The 18,936-nt window shown below is 36.9% G+C and overlaps 1 protein-coding gene across 1 annotated transcript; it reads right to left on the bottom strand.

Annotated features, from left to right (window-relative positions):
• Positions 1-274: 274 nt before the first annotated feature.
• Positions 275-6,388, bottom strand: Mip (Myoinhibiting peptide precursor). The gene is made up of 2 exons (XM_017155327.3): positions 6,152-6,388; positions 275-1,394 (listed from the first exon to the last, which is right to left on the bottom strand). Exon 2 carries the CDS (start codon positions 1,390-1,392, stop codon positions 754-756), a length of 639 nt encoding a protein of 212 aa, XP_017010816.2. The 5' UTR covers positions 1,393-1,394; positions 6,152-6,388; the 3' UTR covers positions 275-753.
• Between the last annotated feature and the right edge of the window lie 12,548 nt (positions 6,389-18,936).

Here is an 18,936-nt window from a genome sequence, read left to right as displayed (position 1 = left end):
GGTGACTGCCGCTAAAGAATTACAATTTAATACAAATCATTGTTAATATATCTTCGTACAATTGAATAAGGGCTCTAAAAAAAAATATTTAATATATGAATAACTTGGTCTTTTAAAAATTTACCTTCACATCAATCTAATCTTTTGACAATTTGTTTTCTGTGTAGTTAATTTTAAACTTAATCCAAGGTTCTGGAACTTTTATCAAAAACTGTAAATATCATCTTTATTTCATTAAATTAATCCGACCCAACCCAATCAAACCGAAACTCACTTTTAATACTTTCAACGTATTTGTATTTAATATTGATAGTTGCCATTTCGTAGGTATTGATGTATATTTAAGTATAAAGGTATATGCACAATTCATTAACTTAGTTAACGTTTCTAAATTAAAGCGGAATTCCTCGGAAAGGTCCTCTTGTATACTTGGAAACTAGGTGCTAGGGGTGAATAGTTGACTAGACATACTGATATAATGCGTATAATACTGGCTGATCGAGACGGCGATCCGGATCGCTTGTCATCAGGATCCCTTCATCCTGGCGAGCGCTTTCATACATTTTCGGAATTGACTTTCAGTGGCTTTCGGGGGACCGGGAGAATTTCCGGGCAACCTAATGCGACATGGACACTGAGAACGGAACGCCTCCGGAGGAGGAAACACACATGCTAAATACGGTTAGATACAGGTGGATTATTAAGTCTGGTTAATTGTTCCTGTTCCGATTTTGATTCTGGTTCTGTGCGGGCTTAATTGCTGGGCAACTGGGAGCGTTTGCCCCATCCGCCGTGGAGCTTCTGCCACTGGTCGCGCTTGCCCCACATGCCCTTCAGGTTGTTCCAGGTGGGTTCGCGCTTGCCCCAGGCGCCCCTGAACTTGTTCCAGCCCTGCGCCTGCCTCCTCTTTCCCCAGGCCACGTTCATGCTCTTCCAGGCCCGCTTCTCCACATCCCGTTCGCCTCCAAGCTCGTCCAAATCCTCGCCAGACTGCGATTGCTGCTGGACCTGTTGCTGCTGCTGTTGCTGCGGTGATGTTTGTCCACTGGCCAGCCTCTCGAAAGTATCCCAATCGATGGTGTTGGTGCCATCGGTAATCACCAGTGGCACAAAGTGTCCGGTCATGTAGATGTCCGGATCCCCCGAATCTCCGCCGGACGACCGCTTGCCCCACGAACTCTGCAGCGACTGCCAGGCGCGCTTGTTGTTGCCGTACAGGTCGCTTTCGCTAAGTTGATCCAGTATTACCTGTTCGGAGAGGCCGCCGCCTCCTGGTTCATTGGAGGCTGCACTGGCGGCACTGCCACTGGCCACCAAACTGCCGCAGGCGCTGCCCAGGATCAGGAGCACCAGCAGAAATCCGTAGGTTCTACGCGTCTTCGTGTGAGCCATCACTGCGGAAGTAGGAAAATTAAAGGCGGAAAACTTGGTCAATAAAGGTCGAAATTAAGGCACACTCAAGAAAACTCAGAATGTTAAAAGAATTTGTACTTTTAATTTTATTTTTAAATTTCTTAATAAGGATTATAGTTCTATAGAACTCCTAATTTAAATGAAGTTCAGAACCTATCCCAATAAATTAACTTCCTTTGTTGGTTTGAATTTTTTACTGCTCTTATTACTGCCTAATAACAGTATTTCATATTATTTTACCTTCTATTTTCTATTGAAAATTGATATTTTGAATGCGAGAAATCAAAGTAAGATATATTAAAAAGGTTATTATACATGTATATAAAATATTGTAGTAAATGTAGTGTAATGTATAGTTTTCAAACATTATAAATCAAGAGAAATTTAATTCGAAACTTTATACAAACATTCAAATAAAAAGAAAATTGTTCAAAAACACGGAAAAAATTGCTTTCAGTGCAAAGGTGCAAATATGAATGAATAAACGCCCGACGAATGACTGATCCTGAGGAGGAAGCACAACCGCACTCGCGGAATGCTCAATTAAGCCGCTGCCGACGCCACTCGACTGCTCCCTGGGGGTCCTGGAGAGTCCTGCGGTCCTGCGGCAATCATTTCCGCCCGCGCCTCGGAATTACTGGAACACGCGCCAGAACAGCGGTGCGGGAAACAAGCGTAGCGATTTAGCTAAATAACCTCTCTAATTGAAAGCGGTGGGGGCCGCCGAGGGGGCGCGAATGGGTGGCCCACCTCCACGCGGAGAACTGAGGTCATGCCGTCTGTCGACCGCTGCGTTAAAAGGCAGCAGCGCATAACAGTTACAATTTATGGCCTATTAATGTCCCTTCTGGAGGTAGCAACCAGCGGGGTTGCCGGGCCGTAGGCATTCCAGGGGGCTCCGTGGAATGTGAGTAGGCCAAACCATGGGGAGTGGGGGCAAAAAGCCAACGCAGCGGATGATTGGCAACTAGAGCCGGAATCCCAGTCGATAATGATGCCTTAAAACGTTAATATGCTGCCCCACAGTCAAGATTATGGCTGTGTTTACGCATTGGCTTAAGTGCCTTGCGATTGCACTTGCGGCCACTCGAGAGACTAGACAAAAGCCGGAGGAAAATTCACTCAGTGTGGATGGTGAAGCATCCCTTGTTTGCATTTCCTGCCAAAGTAGTTTTTCCTATGCGTTCGCATGAGCATCCCAACCCATATTGATTTGCATACATACCAGCATTAGCTGTCAATAAAGCCACATCCTGCTTAAAGGACACTCCAAGGAAGCGGAAATTATGTTTTCATTATTGCCAATTTTCTTACAGACAACAGAGCGCTGAAAACCCACACGAATAATGCGATTATATAAGCATCGAATCAGTTATTACTAATCTTGGTATGGCCATGATGGTAACAGATAATTACTAATGAGTAAAAATGTAGCATCGGAAAATTACACTGTGCAGCATTTTTAGTGCTTTTTAAATTTACCTCGATGGATGCTATATTTTTGGATTCGTTACGAATTCCCAAGTTAAACTGCGTTTTCCAAAAAGTTCCCCGACGCAAGGATTCTTAGCAAAAGGACCTCAAAGTTCGAAAAATGCTGAAATTGGCCAACTTTGCGGAGCTCTCAGAGGCAAATGGATGCATGGTTTGATTCGATGTTAAAGTTTTTTAAAATATACACCCTTTATCTTTTAAACCCCATACTTAAAAAATTTTTAAGATATTTTTAAGGCAGAAACAAATTCTAGAAAACATAGTCAAAAAACATAAAAGTATACAGCTGCGGTCAAAATGGTAGTAGTGTTGCCGCCCTGTGTATTTAAAAGTTTGTTGTTGTAATTGATCTTTTCCTGGTAATATTGTATTGATTATAATTTTACTATTAGACTAATTTGATAAGAAAAAATTACATCAAACTTTTAAAAACACAAGGCGGCAACACTGCTACTATTTTGACCGCAGCTGTATGTTTTTCAGTTTTTTAACTATGTTTTTTGGAATTTATTTCTGCCTTAAAAAAAATCCTAAAATTATTTTATGTATGGGGTTTGTAAGATAAAGGGTGTATCTTTTAAAAAACTTTAACTTCGAACCAAGCCATGCATCCATATGCCTCTGAGAGCTCCGCAAAGTTGGTCAATTTCAGCATTTTTCGAACTTTGAGGTCCTTTTGCTAAGAATCCTTGCGTCGGGGAACTCTTTGGAAAACGCAGTTTAACTTGGGAATTCGTAACGAATCCAAAAATATAGCATTCATCGAGGTTAATTTTTGATGCTGCATAGTGTTATTAAACAAACGGTGAAAGCGTTGGCGGCCGTGTACTTTTTAGTGGACTTATTTGCAGCACTAACATATTTTAAATAACAACACTGATACAATACTCATCATTGCCGAGTAGTAATCGAGTATATTTTTTCTTACTCGTGCAGGTCTCTATTGCGCACACACAAAATTTGATGGGTAAAATTTACCTATACGGATAGTTACCTAACTGTAAAAAAGGTATTAATAGTAAAAATTCTGTTAAATGGTCAGTTGTGTGCATTTTGTTGTTGTTAGAGTAACTATTTGATTGGTAAAATAAACAATTCAATGGTTGGGAATCGTTTTATTATTATATTGGTTAGATTTACCAATCGATTTTTTGTGTGTTGGTAATAATTATAAATAATTTATTATGTAAAACATTATTTTTTAGAAAAATTAAACTAATTTTATGTTTATTTATTTATTCTGTAGTAAATGACAAAGATAACACACTTTTCAGACAAAGCCAAGTTTTTATAAAACTTTAACTGTTTTTATTGAATAAGTAGGCATATATGTATTTAGCTAACTTAATACAGTTAAACTGCCTATTAACTGCCTCACTTCCATTTGAATTAGCACATTTGGGTAATCCCAGTCAGATTTTTCGGCATTGCAAATCAGCAGCAGCTGGTAGGCGCCGCCAACATGGAAAGTCATCAGCCGGCAATAAAGTATTCAAAGCCCAGCAAAATCTCAAAATGGTATCTTATCTGCTAGGTCGCCTGATTAAATGATGTTGCTGGCCGCCCGCTTGGATTGGCCGACTAATTGAGAGGCGTCGGCGGCGGTGGCTTCGGATCCAACCCGTTTCTGGATACGGAAATGTCCCCTAACTCCTGCTGACTCCTGACTGATTGTCCGAGTGCGGAATTGGCCGCTTCTCGGCCGGCTTAGCTTGGACTTAATTTGTGCGCTTGTCGTTGATTGATTGACACCGCCCAGATGAAAGTTTTAGCGGCTTTGCGCCAAATTATAATATATAGCCACCGCGATGATAGAGCACGCATCGAATTTTATGACCCCCGCGTGGAGAGGATGGAGAGAGCGGGACAAAGGCCAGGCAAACGTGCCGGGTCAAGTTGTAATTGAAATTAACTGAAAATATTTATGGCCCTTGTGGCTGACATTCCTTCGAATTTGTTACTTGACTCGCCATGCTCCATTATTAATTTGCCAGCCAGTTGCAGAATAATTCATGTGGTGTCAGGACAGCACATCCGGCGTCCTTGTAGCGGCTCCCTCAAGTGTGGCAAACAAATTTTCGCGCCAAAATTAAACAGCTCACTGCAAATCGAATTTGCCTGCTCTCCTATTTTTTGCTATGTCTCGATAAATAGCTTAGGCAAATATTTGCCAAAGGATGGCATTTGCCAATAAGTATTTTGTTTAAATAGGTTTCCTGCCGGCACCCACGCTCGAGGACTCGTCGCCGGTTGCCGCTGAGTGTGAATCGAAATCTTCCCGGGGACATGGACATTAACGAAAATTCGTAAATAAACAAAATATCCGCAAAAGTGTAAATATACTGCTCGTCTCAAGCAGGTTAGCCGTGGGTCTCGCCTCTCTCTTACTTAAATATTGTGGGTTTGTTTGGCAAAGGAGTTGTGCATAATTTGGCCATGGCAAATAAATTTACGCTGATGAACCATCTCAATTTTTTACCAGCAGACTATTTTTAAAAATTTTGTTTTTCATATAAAGGGAAAAATGTTCGCTATTCCTGGCAGAAACCGCGTCGTTGGGTTTTAATGAATAGTTAAAATGGTCTAGTTGAATTTTTCCACAAAAACGAAGTTTAGCATTGTGTGTGGACATATTTGTATGCACAAAATAATTAGCTCATTAATGAACTTTGATTCATAGAATTAAATTTAGGCTAATCCATTTACATCCTTCTCTTACTCTCAGTAGTTTTGAAAGAAAACTTGGTTATTATAAATAATTTAAGCCTTATGAAAAAAATTAATAAAAGAAAAATAATGAAAAAATACAAAATTTGGTCACCAAAAAGTGGACTCACAGATTTTTTTATCGTCTAATTATCCTTTCTTATTGGTCTAAAAAATTGTATTTTATTTTTTAGTTTAAATGTACTTATCAACTACTTGAGATAATTTTATTAAAAAATGTAATAACTAAAAAGTTAAGAATTCCAAGGAAAAAATTGTGTGCTACCAACCTTCAAATTCAGATGTCTTTTTAGTTAATTTCAATTTTACAAATTATGTGCACACTTAAGTAATAAGGGTAAACTCTTACAAAGATTACTGAAAAATATACTTTGAGTTAAATAACCTACAGACCAGCGGAATTTATAGCGTTTGAAAAGCGATGGTATTTTAGTTCACCACAATTGACTTTGGAAATTCATATCCTATGGCACATAATCAAATTACGAGCTTATTGAATATTGAACCGACCACTAACCTGCCAATATTTCTGCGCGATTTTTTGGTGTATGTTTTTTTGCGGCAAGCGAAAACTGTGGCCAAGGTTTTTGAATTTTATTGCGGTCACTCTTTTATGCAATTTTTTTCCACATGAAATAGCGCTTGTAATTAAATTTATGGGCACGATTGGAATTCAATTAGCGCCTTTACTTGGCCCGTGTGAAACTGGTTTCGTGGAGCGAGTTGCTGGTCGTCCTGGTTGTGCGCAAACCTGTTGATCGAATGCTAATGATACGCAGACCGGCGCGGCGGTCGCTTATAAATCAAAACGGAAACGAACCGCCGCCCGAACGGGAATCCATGTGTCCACGAACGGTACTTCGTGTGTGTGTGTGAGTGAGTTTGTGTGAACAGGACTGCCCAGCGGGAACATTCCTCTGGAAAATAACATATTTTCAAGAGGTTTCTCCATACAAGCGGAAGGGACAAAACCTCATTCACCCCTTACATTTCTTCCGTCTCTGGTTTCAAAATACACGGGGGTGACACAAAAAGTAAGGGGGAAATGAGGTTTCTATGTGGTTTTCCTAGGGAATTTACATTTTCCCTACACCGTCGCCTGCTGAAAGAAACAGGATTTCCAACACTTTCTGCTAAAAGGAACAGGATTTTCAGCACACAAAGAACCACCTTCTCACTTTCCCGGTGGGTGCCGGCTGCGCACGCACACAATGGCAGGGGGGATATGGATATCCGCTTGTCGCCGTTTGTGCAACGGAAGTGGCCGAAAAGTGTGTTGCCTACTTAGCGGGGCGAGCTTGTGTGTGCGTGTGAGTGTGGTAGAGTGTGGGTGAGTGGGGGGAAGCCCCCGAGCTTAGGGCACACATGCGCGATTGTTTATTTTAGCGCCCACCGAATCGTCCTTCCCCCAATCCCCGACTAGCCATTGTCGATCCCCTGGGAATAGCGAGCCTTGGACTCATTCAAATTCAGGTACACGCTCTCCTTGGGGCATTTAAAATTAAACACTCCACACTTACAGTGGAGCAAATGGAACGACCGACGACAGCATATTGCATATTGCATTTCTATGTCGCCGGGTGGCAATTGACCAAACACAAATACGATTCCCGCCACTTACCATCCACTTACCTTCACATGCTCAATGCTCGATGCTCAATGCGACACCCCAGCAGGACCTAAGCATCCGGACGAGAACCCTTTTAGTGCTTCATGAATATTTATGGCGACACAGCGCCTCCTCTGTTTTGTTGCTCCTCTAAAAAATGAAGGAAAAAAGAGCTTCTTCAATTACAAGAGTCGCCAAGAAGATGCCAACTGGCAGTGGAAGTGGGTGAGGGCTGTATGTGTATCGCCTTCTGTGGGGGACATCAACAGGTTTTCATTTGCGGCCATTTGATGGCGAGCCGAATAAACGATGATGGGAATATTTATGACACTCCTCTGCCGGTGCGTATAATGAATGGGCTATGAGACCCCCTTGCATTTTGCAGCCCTCACCCAACAACATGGCGATAAGCTACGTAGTTACTAATTGATTTGGCCACTGATAAATCGCTGTCGACTCTCAACGCCGATGACAGCTACATGTGTCCGTTCCTCCGCAACACGGAAAAAAGGTTTGATCGATTATGGAATTCCTAATATTAATATTTTATTAATACAAAGTGGAATAAAATACAAAACTTCACTTTTTAAGGTAAGTAATGCAATTTTGTCCTCCATATAATTTGTACATACATTTTTTAATTAAATGCTAAGTATTCAAAATTTATGCTAAACATTTTTTATTATTCCAACGAATATTCATATTTTTAATAAAAATCTATTTTATAAACGGAAATACTAAACTAATAAACAAATAATTTTTCTCAGTGCACTTTAATGGCCGAGGACTGCAGCAGCAGCAGCAAACAGTAGCAGCAAACGATTGTAAATCATTTCCATTTACGTGTCTGGCCTAATTGCAGGCATCCGACGGAGACCTTTGAGCGATCCATTTGGGTACGTCACCACTAATGTTTCATTTGCATGGTGACAAAGTGAATTAAATGGGTCTTAAAGGCGGAACAATGCTGCCGGCCAATGGAAAAATGCACCGAAGCCCCGCCTTGGCCAAATGCCTTCTGCTTTCTACTGAAGGCCACATTTGTATGGGAATCCCTTGGCGCTTTCATTGTGAAGATGATGTAGCTGGCACTGTTGGCAGCTAATAATAATTTGTTTGCACTTTGCATATGCCATCTGGCCAACAAAGGGCAGCCGCAGGATGTACGAAAGTCATGGGGTACACAATATCCTGGGGGTCAAGGCAAATCGTTCTAGAACTTTAATATCCAGGAAATCTTTGTTTGTAAGGTAATACATTTGCAATGTGTTTAGAATCGGCATTACTAATTTATTATACCATTGCAGGGTATTATGATTTCAGTCAGAAGTTTGCAACGCAGTGAAGGAGATGTTTCCGACCCCATAAAGTATATATATTCTTGATCAGCACCAATAGCCGAGTCTATCTAGCCATGTCCGTCTGTCCGTCTGTCTGTCTGTTTCTACGCAAACTAGTCTCTTAGTTTTTGAGCTGTCGGGATGAAACTTTCCCAAAAGTCTTCTTTCTATTGCAGGTAGTATATATGTCGGAATGACCGGATCGGACAACTATATCTTATAGCTCCCATAGGAAAGATAAAAAAAAACAAGAAAGGAAGCTAGCTTCGGCAAGCCGAAGCTTATATACCCTTGCAGATTATTCCTATTAATTTACAAATCGCAAAAATGTTAAATTTCCTATTATTTTATATTAATTTTTCGATCGTTTCTATGGCAGTTATATGATATAGTAGTTCGATCTTTTTAAAATTAAAATCGAAATTCGGAAATATTTAAAAATAGTCGTATCCCAGAGTAGAAGAGAATGTAATAAAAATCAACAAAGATATAATTTGTTTTCCTATTAATTTCCATTTAATTTTTCGACCGTTCCTATGGCAGCTATATGATATAGTGATCCGATTTTTAAAATATTTAATTCGAAATTCAGAAATATATAAAAAATAATATTCCCAAGAGTAGAAGGTAATACTTGAAAAAACACCGAAGCTAGAATTTTTTAAAGTTTTTTTTCCGATCGTTCCTATGGGAGCTATAAGATATAATTGTCCGATCCGGTCGGTTCCGACATATATACTACCTGCAATAGAAAGAAGATATTTGGGAAAGTTTCATCCCGATAGCTCAAAAACTGAGAGACTAGTTTGCGTAGAAACAGACAGACGGACAGACGGACGGACAGACGGACAGACGGACATGGCTAGATCGACTCGTCTTGTGATGCTGATCAAGAATATATATACTTTATGGGGTCGGAAACGTCTCCTTCACTGCGTTGCAAACTTCTGACTGAAATCATAATACCCTCTGCAAGGGTATAAAAATGGATGGGTAGAAAAAGTCGCTTGAAAATGCAATTTTTGTATGTAATTAAGCAGCAAAACGCTTCTTCTGAGCGACTTTGTTTTTCTACCCATCAATTTTTTTGGCAGAATGATAGGATTGTGCTGAAACGGATGTCTAGTGGTACACTCATAGAAATTTTTACCCTAAATCGCCCTAAAAAACTGACTTTTCGCCCGTGGATTTAGAAAATCGCCCATAAATCGTATCCGCTGGCGATTCGCCCGTGTATTTAGAAAAATTTTCTAAAAAATCCCGATGGAAATTTGGTTTAATTTAGGGTGATTTTTCTTGAAATAAGAAATATTTTCCTGTTTTTAGGGTGATTTGCCCTAATTTTAAGGTGTATTTTTCTAAAATTAAGGGCGAATTTTCTGTTTTTATAGGCAAATGCCCTAAAAAATTAGACAAATTAAAAAAAAATCGTGTTTGAGCATGCTTAACTGAATTTGGGAAGCATGTTTTTTTTTAATCGTCTATATTCTGGGAACTGGGACTGCTTTAATTAAACAACACCGGCGGAGGACACCGTTTCATATTATTGTATTGGTGTGTAGTTTATATGGGAGCCGGGTTAAGAGGGGGGCCCGATCTATACAGCACAGCCGTTAGAACTGAAAAATCATGTTTGTAAATGAATTAGGGAAATAAATATGAGGAGAAAAAACAACTTACTTTTTTTGGCCATGGCGAGAATCGAACCCACGACATCTCGGTTTAGAGTCTAACGTCCTACCGCTGCACCACAGACCCATCGCGCAAGACGACGAACAAACTCTGCACACATCTTATTTTCTTGAGGTCTACGTTATAATATGACTAAAGGCAACTAAACCGTATATTTTTTTCCTGACGACTGTGACAATTAGTCCCGTTTTCTTGCCCGCAAACACAAAGTATGCTTTTAACTCAGAACTCCCATACGTTTTTAAGGTTTAAAGACTACTTTAATTTAAAATTCGGACGAAAAAATGTCCTCAGTATTATAATGTTTACAAAAAAAAAAAAAAACATAAAAATCAAGTTGAATCACACAGGGTTCGAACCCACAACCCCACGACCTTAGTCCTCATAAAGCTAAGTTGAAAGCGCAAGTGATTAGACCGCTGGGCTACCGAATTTCACACTTTTGGAGTGATTTTTAAGGCGAATCGCCCTTGTATTTAGAAAAATTTTAGAAAAAAAATTAGGGCAATTCGCCGTTGGATTTAGAAAAGGTCAAAACGAAGCAAATCGAAAAAAATCGCCCTAAATATTAGAAAAATAGAAAAATTAACCCTAAAAATATTTTTTTATGGTATCCTGCCTTAAATTTATGGCAAATTTGTCGTGAAAATAGAAAATTTTTCTCAGTTCAAAGGCGAAAAATTTTTTAGGGCGATTTTCTAAAATGTAGAAAATTATTTTTATGAGTGTAGGCTAAGGGTTTAGCCGTCCATTCTACAAAAAATTAGAGAATTTTTTGTACCCTTGCTAATTTTTATACCCTTGCAGAGGGTATTATGATTTCAGTCAGAAGTTTGCAACGCAGTGAAGGAGACGTTTCCGACCCCATAAAGTATATATATTCTTGATCAGCATCACAAGACGAGTCGATCTAGCCATGTCCGTCTTTCCGTCTGTCCGTCCGTCTGTCCGTCCGTTTCTACGCAAACTAGTCTCTCAGTTTTCAAGCTATCGGGATGAAACTTTCCCAAAAGTCTTCTTTCTATTGCAGGTAGTATATATGTCGGAACCGACCGGATCGGACAATTATATCTTATAGCTCCCATAGAAACGATCGGAAAAAAAAACTTTAAAAAATTCTAGCTTCGGTGTTTTTTCAAGTATTACCTTCTACTCTTGGGAATATTATTTTTTATATATTTCTGAATTTCGAATTAAATATTTTAAAAATCGGATCACTATATCATATAGCTGCCATAGGAACGGTCGAAAAATTAAATGGAAATTAATAGGAAAACAAATTATATCTTTGTTGATTTTTATTACATTCCCTTCTACTCTGGGATATGACTATTTTTAAATATTTCCGAATTTCGATTTTAATTTTAAAAAGATCGAACTACTATATCATATAACTGCCATAGAAACGATCGAAAAATTAATATAAAATAATAGAAAATTTAACATTTTTGCGATTTGTAAATTAATAGGAATAATCTGCAAGGGTATATAAGCTTCGGCTTGCCGAAGCTAGCTTCCTTTCTTGTTTTTTAAATATTTATGAATTTCGAATTAAATTGGAAAAAATCGGGACACTATATCATATAGTTGCCATAGGAACGGTCGGAAAATTAAATGCAAATTAATAGGAAAAAAATTATTGCTTCGTTGGTTTTTATTGTATTCCTTCAACTCTGGGATATGGCTCTTTTTAAAAATTTCCGAATTTCGGTTTTAATTTTATTAAAATTGAACTACTATATCATATAGCTGCCATAGGAACGATCGGAAAATTAATGAGAAATAACAGGAAATTTAACAATTTTGCGATTTGTAAATTAATAGGAATGATCTGCAAGGGTATATAAGCTTCGGCTGGCCGAAGCTAGCTTCCTTTCTTGTTTATTTATTTATTTATAATTTAATTTAATTTTCTTATTTAATTTTTAATTTTGTAGTCATTGAAATTTAAAAGCTGCACAGTTGCAGGGGGTCGTTGGTTACACAAGTTTACAAAATACAATTTACAACATCCTCATCGAAGACAACCTTGGTTTTACGGTAAAGTACATCTCCCTGATTAAGAAATCACATCGTTGAGTTCCAGTCGTTAGTTTAAAGCTACACCTCGTCAAAGTTTTAAAATTTTAATTATTAATTATATTTTAGTTATTATTCCGGAATGTTGGGCATGAAAGGAAAAGATGTAACGAGTATTTGAAAAGTCCATTTGAAATACTGGCTCCCCTCACTTTACGGTATTTCCCTATCCCGATTCGTAGAAAGTGTTTCACAAAGCACTCCAGAACTAGGAACACTTGGCCACGACATGAACCTTTTGTGTCCGAGACAACAACCGACACCGACACTAATTTTAAAATATTTATTACGTCTTTAAAGCGGTATCTGAAAGTATTGACAATTGAATGAAGTCTTTTTAAAACAAGTTCTCGAGATAATCGCATAACAGTGAAATTGATTTAAAAATGCCATTGAACTACAGCGCTAGTCGATAATGTGTATAATGTAAAAATGTTAAGTAGACAATGTGTAAACATTGATGTTTTTACGTCTAACCAAAATTGTTCCATTAACTGGAAAATACATCTCCGCCGGCATCAACATCTCCAGTTTTCTAAAATCGCATTACTTATATATTTAATTCAAACCTTTTTATACCCGTTACTCGTAGAGTAAAAGGGTATATTGTATTCGTGCAAAAGTATGTAACAGGTAGAAGGAAGCGTTTCCGACCCCATAAAGTATATATATTCTTGATCAGGATCACTAGCCGAGTCGATCTAGCCATGTCCGTCTGTCCGTCTGTCCGTCTGTCTGTCTGTCTGTCTGTCTGTCTGTCTGTCTGTCTGTCTGTCCGTCTGTCCGTATGAACGCTGAGATCTCGGAAACTATAGAAGCTAGAAGATTGGCATTTTGCATGCAGATTCTAGGAATTCCTACGCAGCGCAAGTTTGTTTCAAAATGGTGCCACGCCCCCTCTAACGCCCACCATCGCTTATATACGATTTTAAAAATTTTAATATTTTGGAAAAGTAAAAATGCAGTTTTATTGTGTTTATCAATACCTATCGAAATGTAGAAGAAATTTTTCAAATCGGACCATTCGTTAAAAAGTTATGCGTGATCAACGTTTTCTATCTCTATCTCCATCTCCCTCGCACTCCCTTTACCTGAGTAACGGGTATCTGATAGTCGGGGCATCCGACTATAACGTTCCCTCTTGTTTATATTATTAAGTACCATTTTTATCGATTTTAATTTTAATTATGAAGCCTAAGTTTTACAATGAGGTGGTGATAATGGGAAATATATCCATATGCCAACCCAGAAATGTACTGATCTTTTATTTTAATTCAGTTATTTCTATTCAATGAATTGCACGAGGCCCATTCAATGGGTTGCGCGTGATTTTAAACAATAACAGGGCTTATGAATTTTGTAAATAAAAGCTATATTATATTTATTTTTTATGGTTATCATGTATTCGTATAATAATTTGCAGATGTATTGATCGGTGAACTCTTGCTTGTTATACAAAAGGCAACTGTCATTAAAAAAAATATTTTTTTTTATAAAGTCATGAATTAAGGGTTAAATATTTGTAACGCAGTGTTGCTAAAAAAAATAATCTTGTTGTATAATCTACATTGCATTATTTATAAGCTTTACTTCAAAAATAACAAGTATTCCAAACAATTTTTCTATTAAAATAAATAAATTATAAAATTCAAAAAAAAAATTCTTGTATATTTAGGTTTTGGAATAGAAGATAAATTTAGATCCGCAATTAAGCAAACTACTGCTTTGTATTTACCTATTTTCATCATATAAGAGTTTAAGTTTGATCTACTAAGTAGGTATCAACAAAAAAAAGTGATGTCAGTTTTTTTTAGCTTAATAGCATGATTTTATTTTATTTATTTATGTCAGATGGCAGGGTTTATTTGGGTTCATAGTTTTAGTTTCGAGGAGGGCATTTTGCTTCACAGCTTTGCAATGTGCAATAACGATTTCTGTTGCCGTAGCACCCTTTATAACTCATCTTGAGGCATTTATTAGTTCTCTCGTTGTAGTACCACATGTTGTTATTTGGCTGTGGAGTACAAGCTGGTCCACCTCTGGCTCGAGTTGGTGATCCTTCGTCTTTACCGCCGCGGCAGTTTGGCTCGCCAACTACAGGTTAAATTTATTACTTCATGAAACTATTGTTAATGTTTTTTTGTTTATACTTACTAACACGTCCTTGGCAATTCTGGGCAGCGGCAAGGCCCATATAGACAATTAAGCTGGCCAAGATCAAAAGGAATTTCATTTTTGATAGTTTATTATCGACTGATCGATTTGAACTGATTACTCTAGCAATGATTTAAGGCTTATATAGAAGAAATTCGGCCTTATTACCAAGCTTATTTCAGTAACGTAATTCGTTGAAACAAAGCCATTTATTTAAAAGAAAAACGCCATATCGATCCATATTTTTAAATACAGTTGTTTTCTATTGTTTCTGAGCTGTTCCGTGAAGCCCATTCAATTTCATATAGCGATATATACATTTTTATTGTACTTTTTCAAAATATAATTTTTTCTAAAGAAATTATCATTTTATTAATAATATTAGGAAAGGCTGTACAAATAAATAACAACAGAGAGCATTAAAAAGTGCATTTCATAAGGTCACCAAATTTCTAGATAAATAACTATTTTTTTTAATTATTTTTTTTATTGCGACTAAGCCATTTTTATAGAAGCTTTGAAACCACCGTAATCTGAAATAAACTACTTAAGCTTTTGAATACATGTCTATATTATATGGGTATATTATATACATTGTATAACGCACATGAGAATTTAGTTTGTATTTTTAGTAGGTACCTCGCTACGTAATGTATCATGTACTTTCAGCAAAACGAACTTGAAACTTGCCAAAAACAAGAAAGGAAGCTAGCTTCGGCCAGCCGAAGCTTATATACCCTTGCAGATTATTCCTATTAATTAACAAATCGCAAAAATGTTCAATTTTTTAATATTTCTCATTAATTTTCCGATCGTTCCTATATGAGCTATATGATATAGTCGTCCGATTTTGATCAAATTAAAATTGAAATTCGGAAATATTTAAAAAGAGTCATATCCTAGAGTAGAAGATAATCAAATAAAAACACCTCTTAACGAGGTAAAAAACTAGTGACGACCGCACCTTCAACATACAAAAGTTCTGATATCAACATTTGTGACGAAAAATTATTACACTCGTCATTAAATAGACTTTCTAATATTTTCTCATTCGGCCCGCCCTAGCAAACTATTCCAACCTTTTTCCCTTCACAGGCATTTTCTATTGCAGCGTGCCCAATGAGAAAATATTAGAAAGTCTATTTAATGACGAGTGTAATAATTTTTCGTCACAAATGTTGATATCAGAACTTTTGTATGTTGAAGGTGCGGTCGTCACTAGTTTTTTACCTCGTTAAGAGGTGTTTTTATTTGATATCAGAAGTTTTTGTTTGTTTACTTTTGCTCTCATAGGAGCTAATATATACATTTAAATTTAAATTGGTCAATCATAATTTTTAAACTATTGTATTTTAACAAATTGAGTTAAAAAGGCGTTGAAGTATTTCAAAATACCTTTTAAACGAGGTATAGCACATGTCTGTACCTTTAGTAGTGTAGAACTTACAAACTAACGAAATTTAGCTATTTTTAGCTCTTTCCCGCTAAAGTAGCGGCTTTTTCCAAAAGTCGTAGAACAAAAGATTCCTATATGGAACTCTTAAGTGCAAATTTACTGATTCCATGACCCTAAAATACAGTTCGGATACCCTCCCACAAAATTCAATACTCAGGGAGCGTTAATTGTTCGAGCTGGCAACAGTGGCTATTTTCGTATAAAAATAACTATTAAACGTGACTTTTTACAGTAATGTGTTATATACCAAAATTTAAGGAATCTCAAGGGCTATACAGTTTAAGGTTTTAAAAAAAATCGTTAGAGCCGTTTTTGAGAAAAATAAAAAAAAGCTAAAAAAAAAGTTTTAAAAAATTGTCTTTTGTTCATATTTCTTTAACTATTACATTTACACAAATTGCATATAGAAGGCGTTTATAGCATTTCAAAATACCTTTCAAACGAGATGCAGCACAAGTCTGTAGCTTTAGTAGTATAGAAGTTACGGCTTTCCGAATTTTAGCTATTTATAGCTGTTTTCCCGCTAAACTAGCGAGTTTTTCCAAAAGTGGTAGAACAAAAGTTTTTTATATCGATGTGATGAACGTCATATCAAATTTTCAGAACTTAAAAAACATGTTTTGGACAAGTGGACAAGTGGACAAGTGGACAAGTGGACAAACTGACAAACAGAATTAAATTTTCATTTTGGGAAGAAGAAGAAAATCTTATTTTGGCTATAACTTTTGAACGGAGCGTCGGATTTTGACAAATGACCCCTCATTCGACGGGTATTTTCAAAAGGAATACAAGTAAATCATTGCGAGGGGGCATTTATCCCCACCGGCCCCAACAGCTCCAAATTTCTAAATTTTTACTTTTTCACTTTCACCGCTCTCTCTCCCAATCCAATTGATTTTCTTAAAGTCTTGGTATGCAATCCTTTAAGTTTTTGCAATACCTTTCGATTGGTGTATTACTCATTACGATCTGACTATCACAGCAGATTTTCATTTCTTCGTGTATATATAGTAGTCGCCTTCGCACACTCTCCTGGTGCGCTTCGTCACTACATGGACTGCCGTCCATAGTGATACCATAAAAATCAAAGAAACTAGAATTTATTTCCTATTACTTTTCCATTAATTTTCCGATCGTTCCTATGGCAGCTATATGATATAGTAGTCCGATTTTTTAAATAATTAATTCGAAATTCAGAAATATTTAAAAAATAACATCCCCAAAAGTAGAAGGTAATATTTCAAAAAACACCAAAGCTAGATTTTTTTAAAGTTTTTTTTTCCGATCCTTCCTATGGGAGCTATTAGATATAGTTGTCCGATCCGGTCGGCTCCGACATATATACTACCTGCAATAGAAAGAAGACTTTTGCGAAAGTTTCGTCCCGATAGCTCAAAAACTGAGAGACTAGTTTGCGTAGAAACAGACAGACGGACAGACGGACGGACAGACGGACATGGCTAGATCGACTCGTCTTGTGATGCTGATCAAGAATATATATACTTTATGGGGTCGGAAACGTCTCCTTCACTGCGTTGCAAACTTCTGACTGAAATCTTAATACCGGCTGGCCGAAGCTAGCTTTCTTTCTTGTTTTGACTTTATCCTGCCCATCCTTTTTTAAGTAGGTAAAACTGGGTCAGAATATGCAAAAAAAAATTTTTTTAAAAGTAATAAAACAAGCTTTAACCCTGCATCATTAAATATTTTGATTTTATTAGTTTCATACCTTTTATTCACGTTTAAAGTTGCAAAAAAAAAACGGAATATTAATGGGACTCACTGTATTTACTTTATCCACATGGGTATATAAGCTAGCTTCCTTTCTTGTTTTAAACTAGTATAGCCGCGGTTGCCACTTCAAAAATTTTGTATGAGCCAAAAAAAGATTAAAAATGAGCCAATTTGAATAAAAAAGAGCCAACTTTTTACCATATACCAAATTACCATACCAGTGGAACAATTTAGTTTCGATCTGGCACTTTTGGATTTCAGACATTAATCACTTTTAAAATTGCAAAAAAAATGCATAATTAAAAATATGAATTTGTTTTTCCAACTTTAAAATATTTTATATCGCTATCAGCAAAAAAGAGCCAAATTCAATAAAAATGGGCCAAAGAGACAACGCGAAAAAAAGATCCAGATTTGGCTCAAAAGAGCCTGGGGTAATGACAGTACGAAACTTACTTTCGCTGTTAACAGTAAAGGGTAAAAGAGATAATTTTTATAAAATTTTTTTGAACTTTTTGGCCATTAATCTTTTAATATAAAATGGAATAGAATTTGTTTTAACCCCTTTCCATGATATAAAAATGTGGTTATAGCTCTTTGACGCGGAGGTCCACATTTTTGTAAGTTTATTATTTTTATTCCTTGATTTCTACAATTCCATCATTCCTTAAAAATTTCTCGATGTCAATTTTTGTTTTGCCGCCCTTAACCGCGACTTGGGCCATTTTCCTCAGTTTGACTGCAATCTTAATAAATTTTGCGATACCACGAAGATTGAAGTCCAACAAATTATTTGGTAAGAGAAACGCATTGGGCATGAGATTTCCCTTCAGAAAATAAGCGACCAATTGACATTGACGGAAATTGATTCGTAATTTTTTCAACTGATGGCGCATAAAGCTCAATTTTTTAATGCAGCCCTCTGGTGTCCTAAGGAACCTTCAGTAAACACGGCGCGCAATTTAAACGAGCCGTTTCATTGCACCCTCTGCAAGGGTATATGTATACAAACATTGTCAGGGGTTCCACAGAATCAGAATCAACAGTTTAATTATTCTGAATTTCGAATTTTATTTTATAAAAAGCGGACGATTATATCATATAGCTGCCATAGGAACGATCAAACAATTAATAGGAAACGAATTAAGCATCGATAGTTTTTATTGTACTCTCTTCTAAATTTGACAATAAAGATGCCATAGGAAGGAACGAAGAAATTAACATTTTGCAATTTAATA

The sequence above is a fragment of the Drosophila takahashii genome, chromosome 3L (assembly GCF_030179915.1).
Source record: "Drosophila takahashii strain IR98-3 E-12201 chromosome 3L, DtakHiC1v2, whole genome shotgun sequence".
NCBI lineage: Eukaryota > Metazoa > Arthropoda > Insecta > Diptera > Drosophilidae > Drosophila > Drosophila takahashii.
This window is presented reverse-complemented; position numbering and strand designations above follow the sequence as displayed.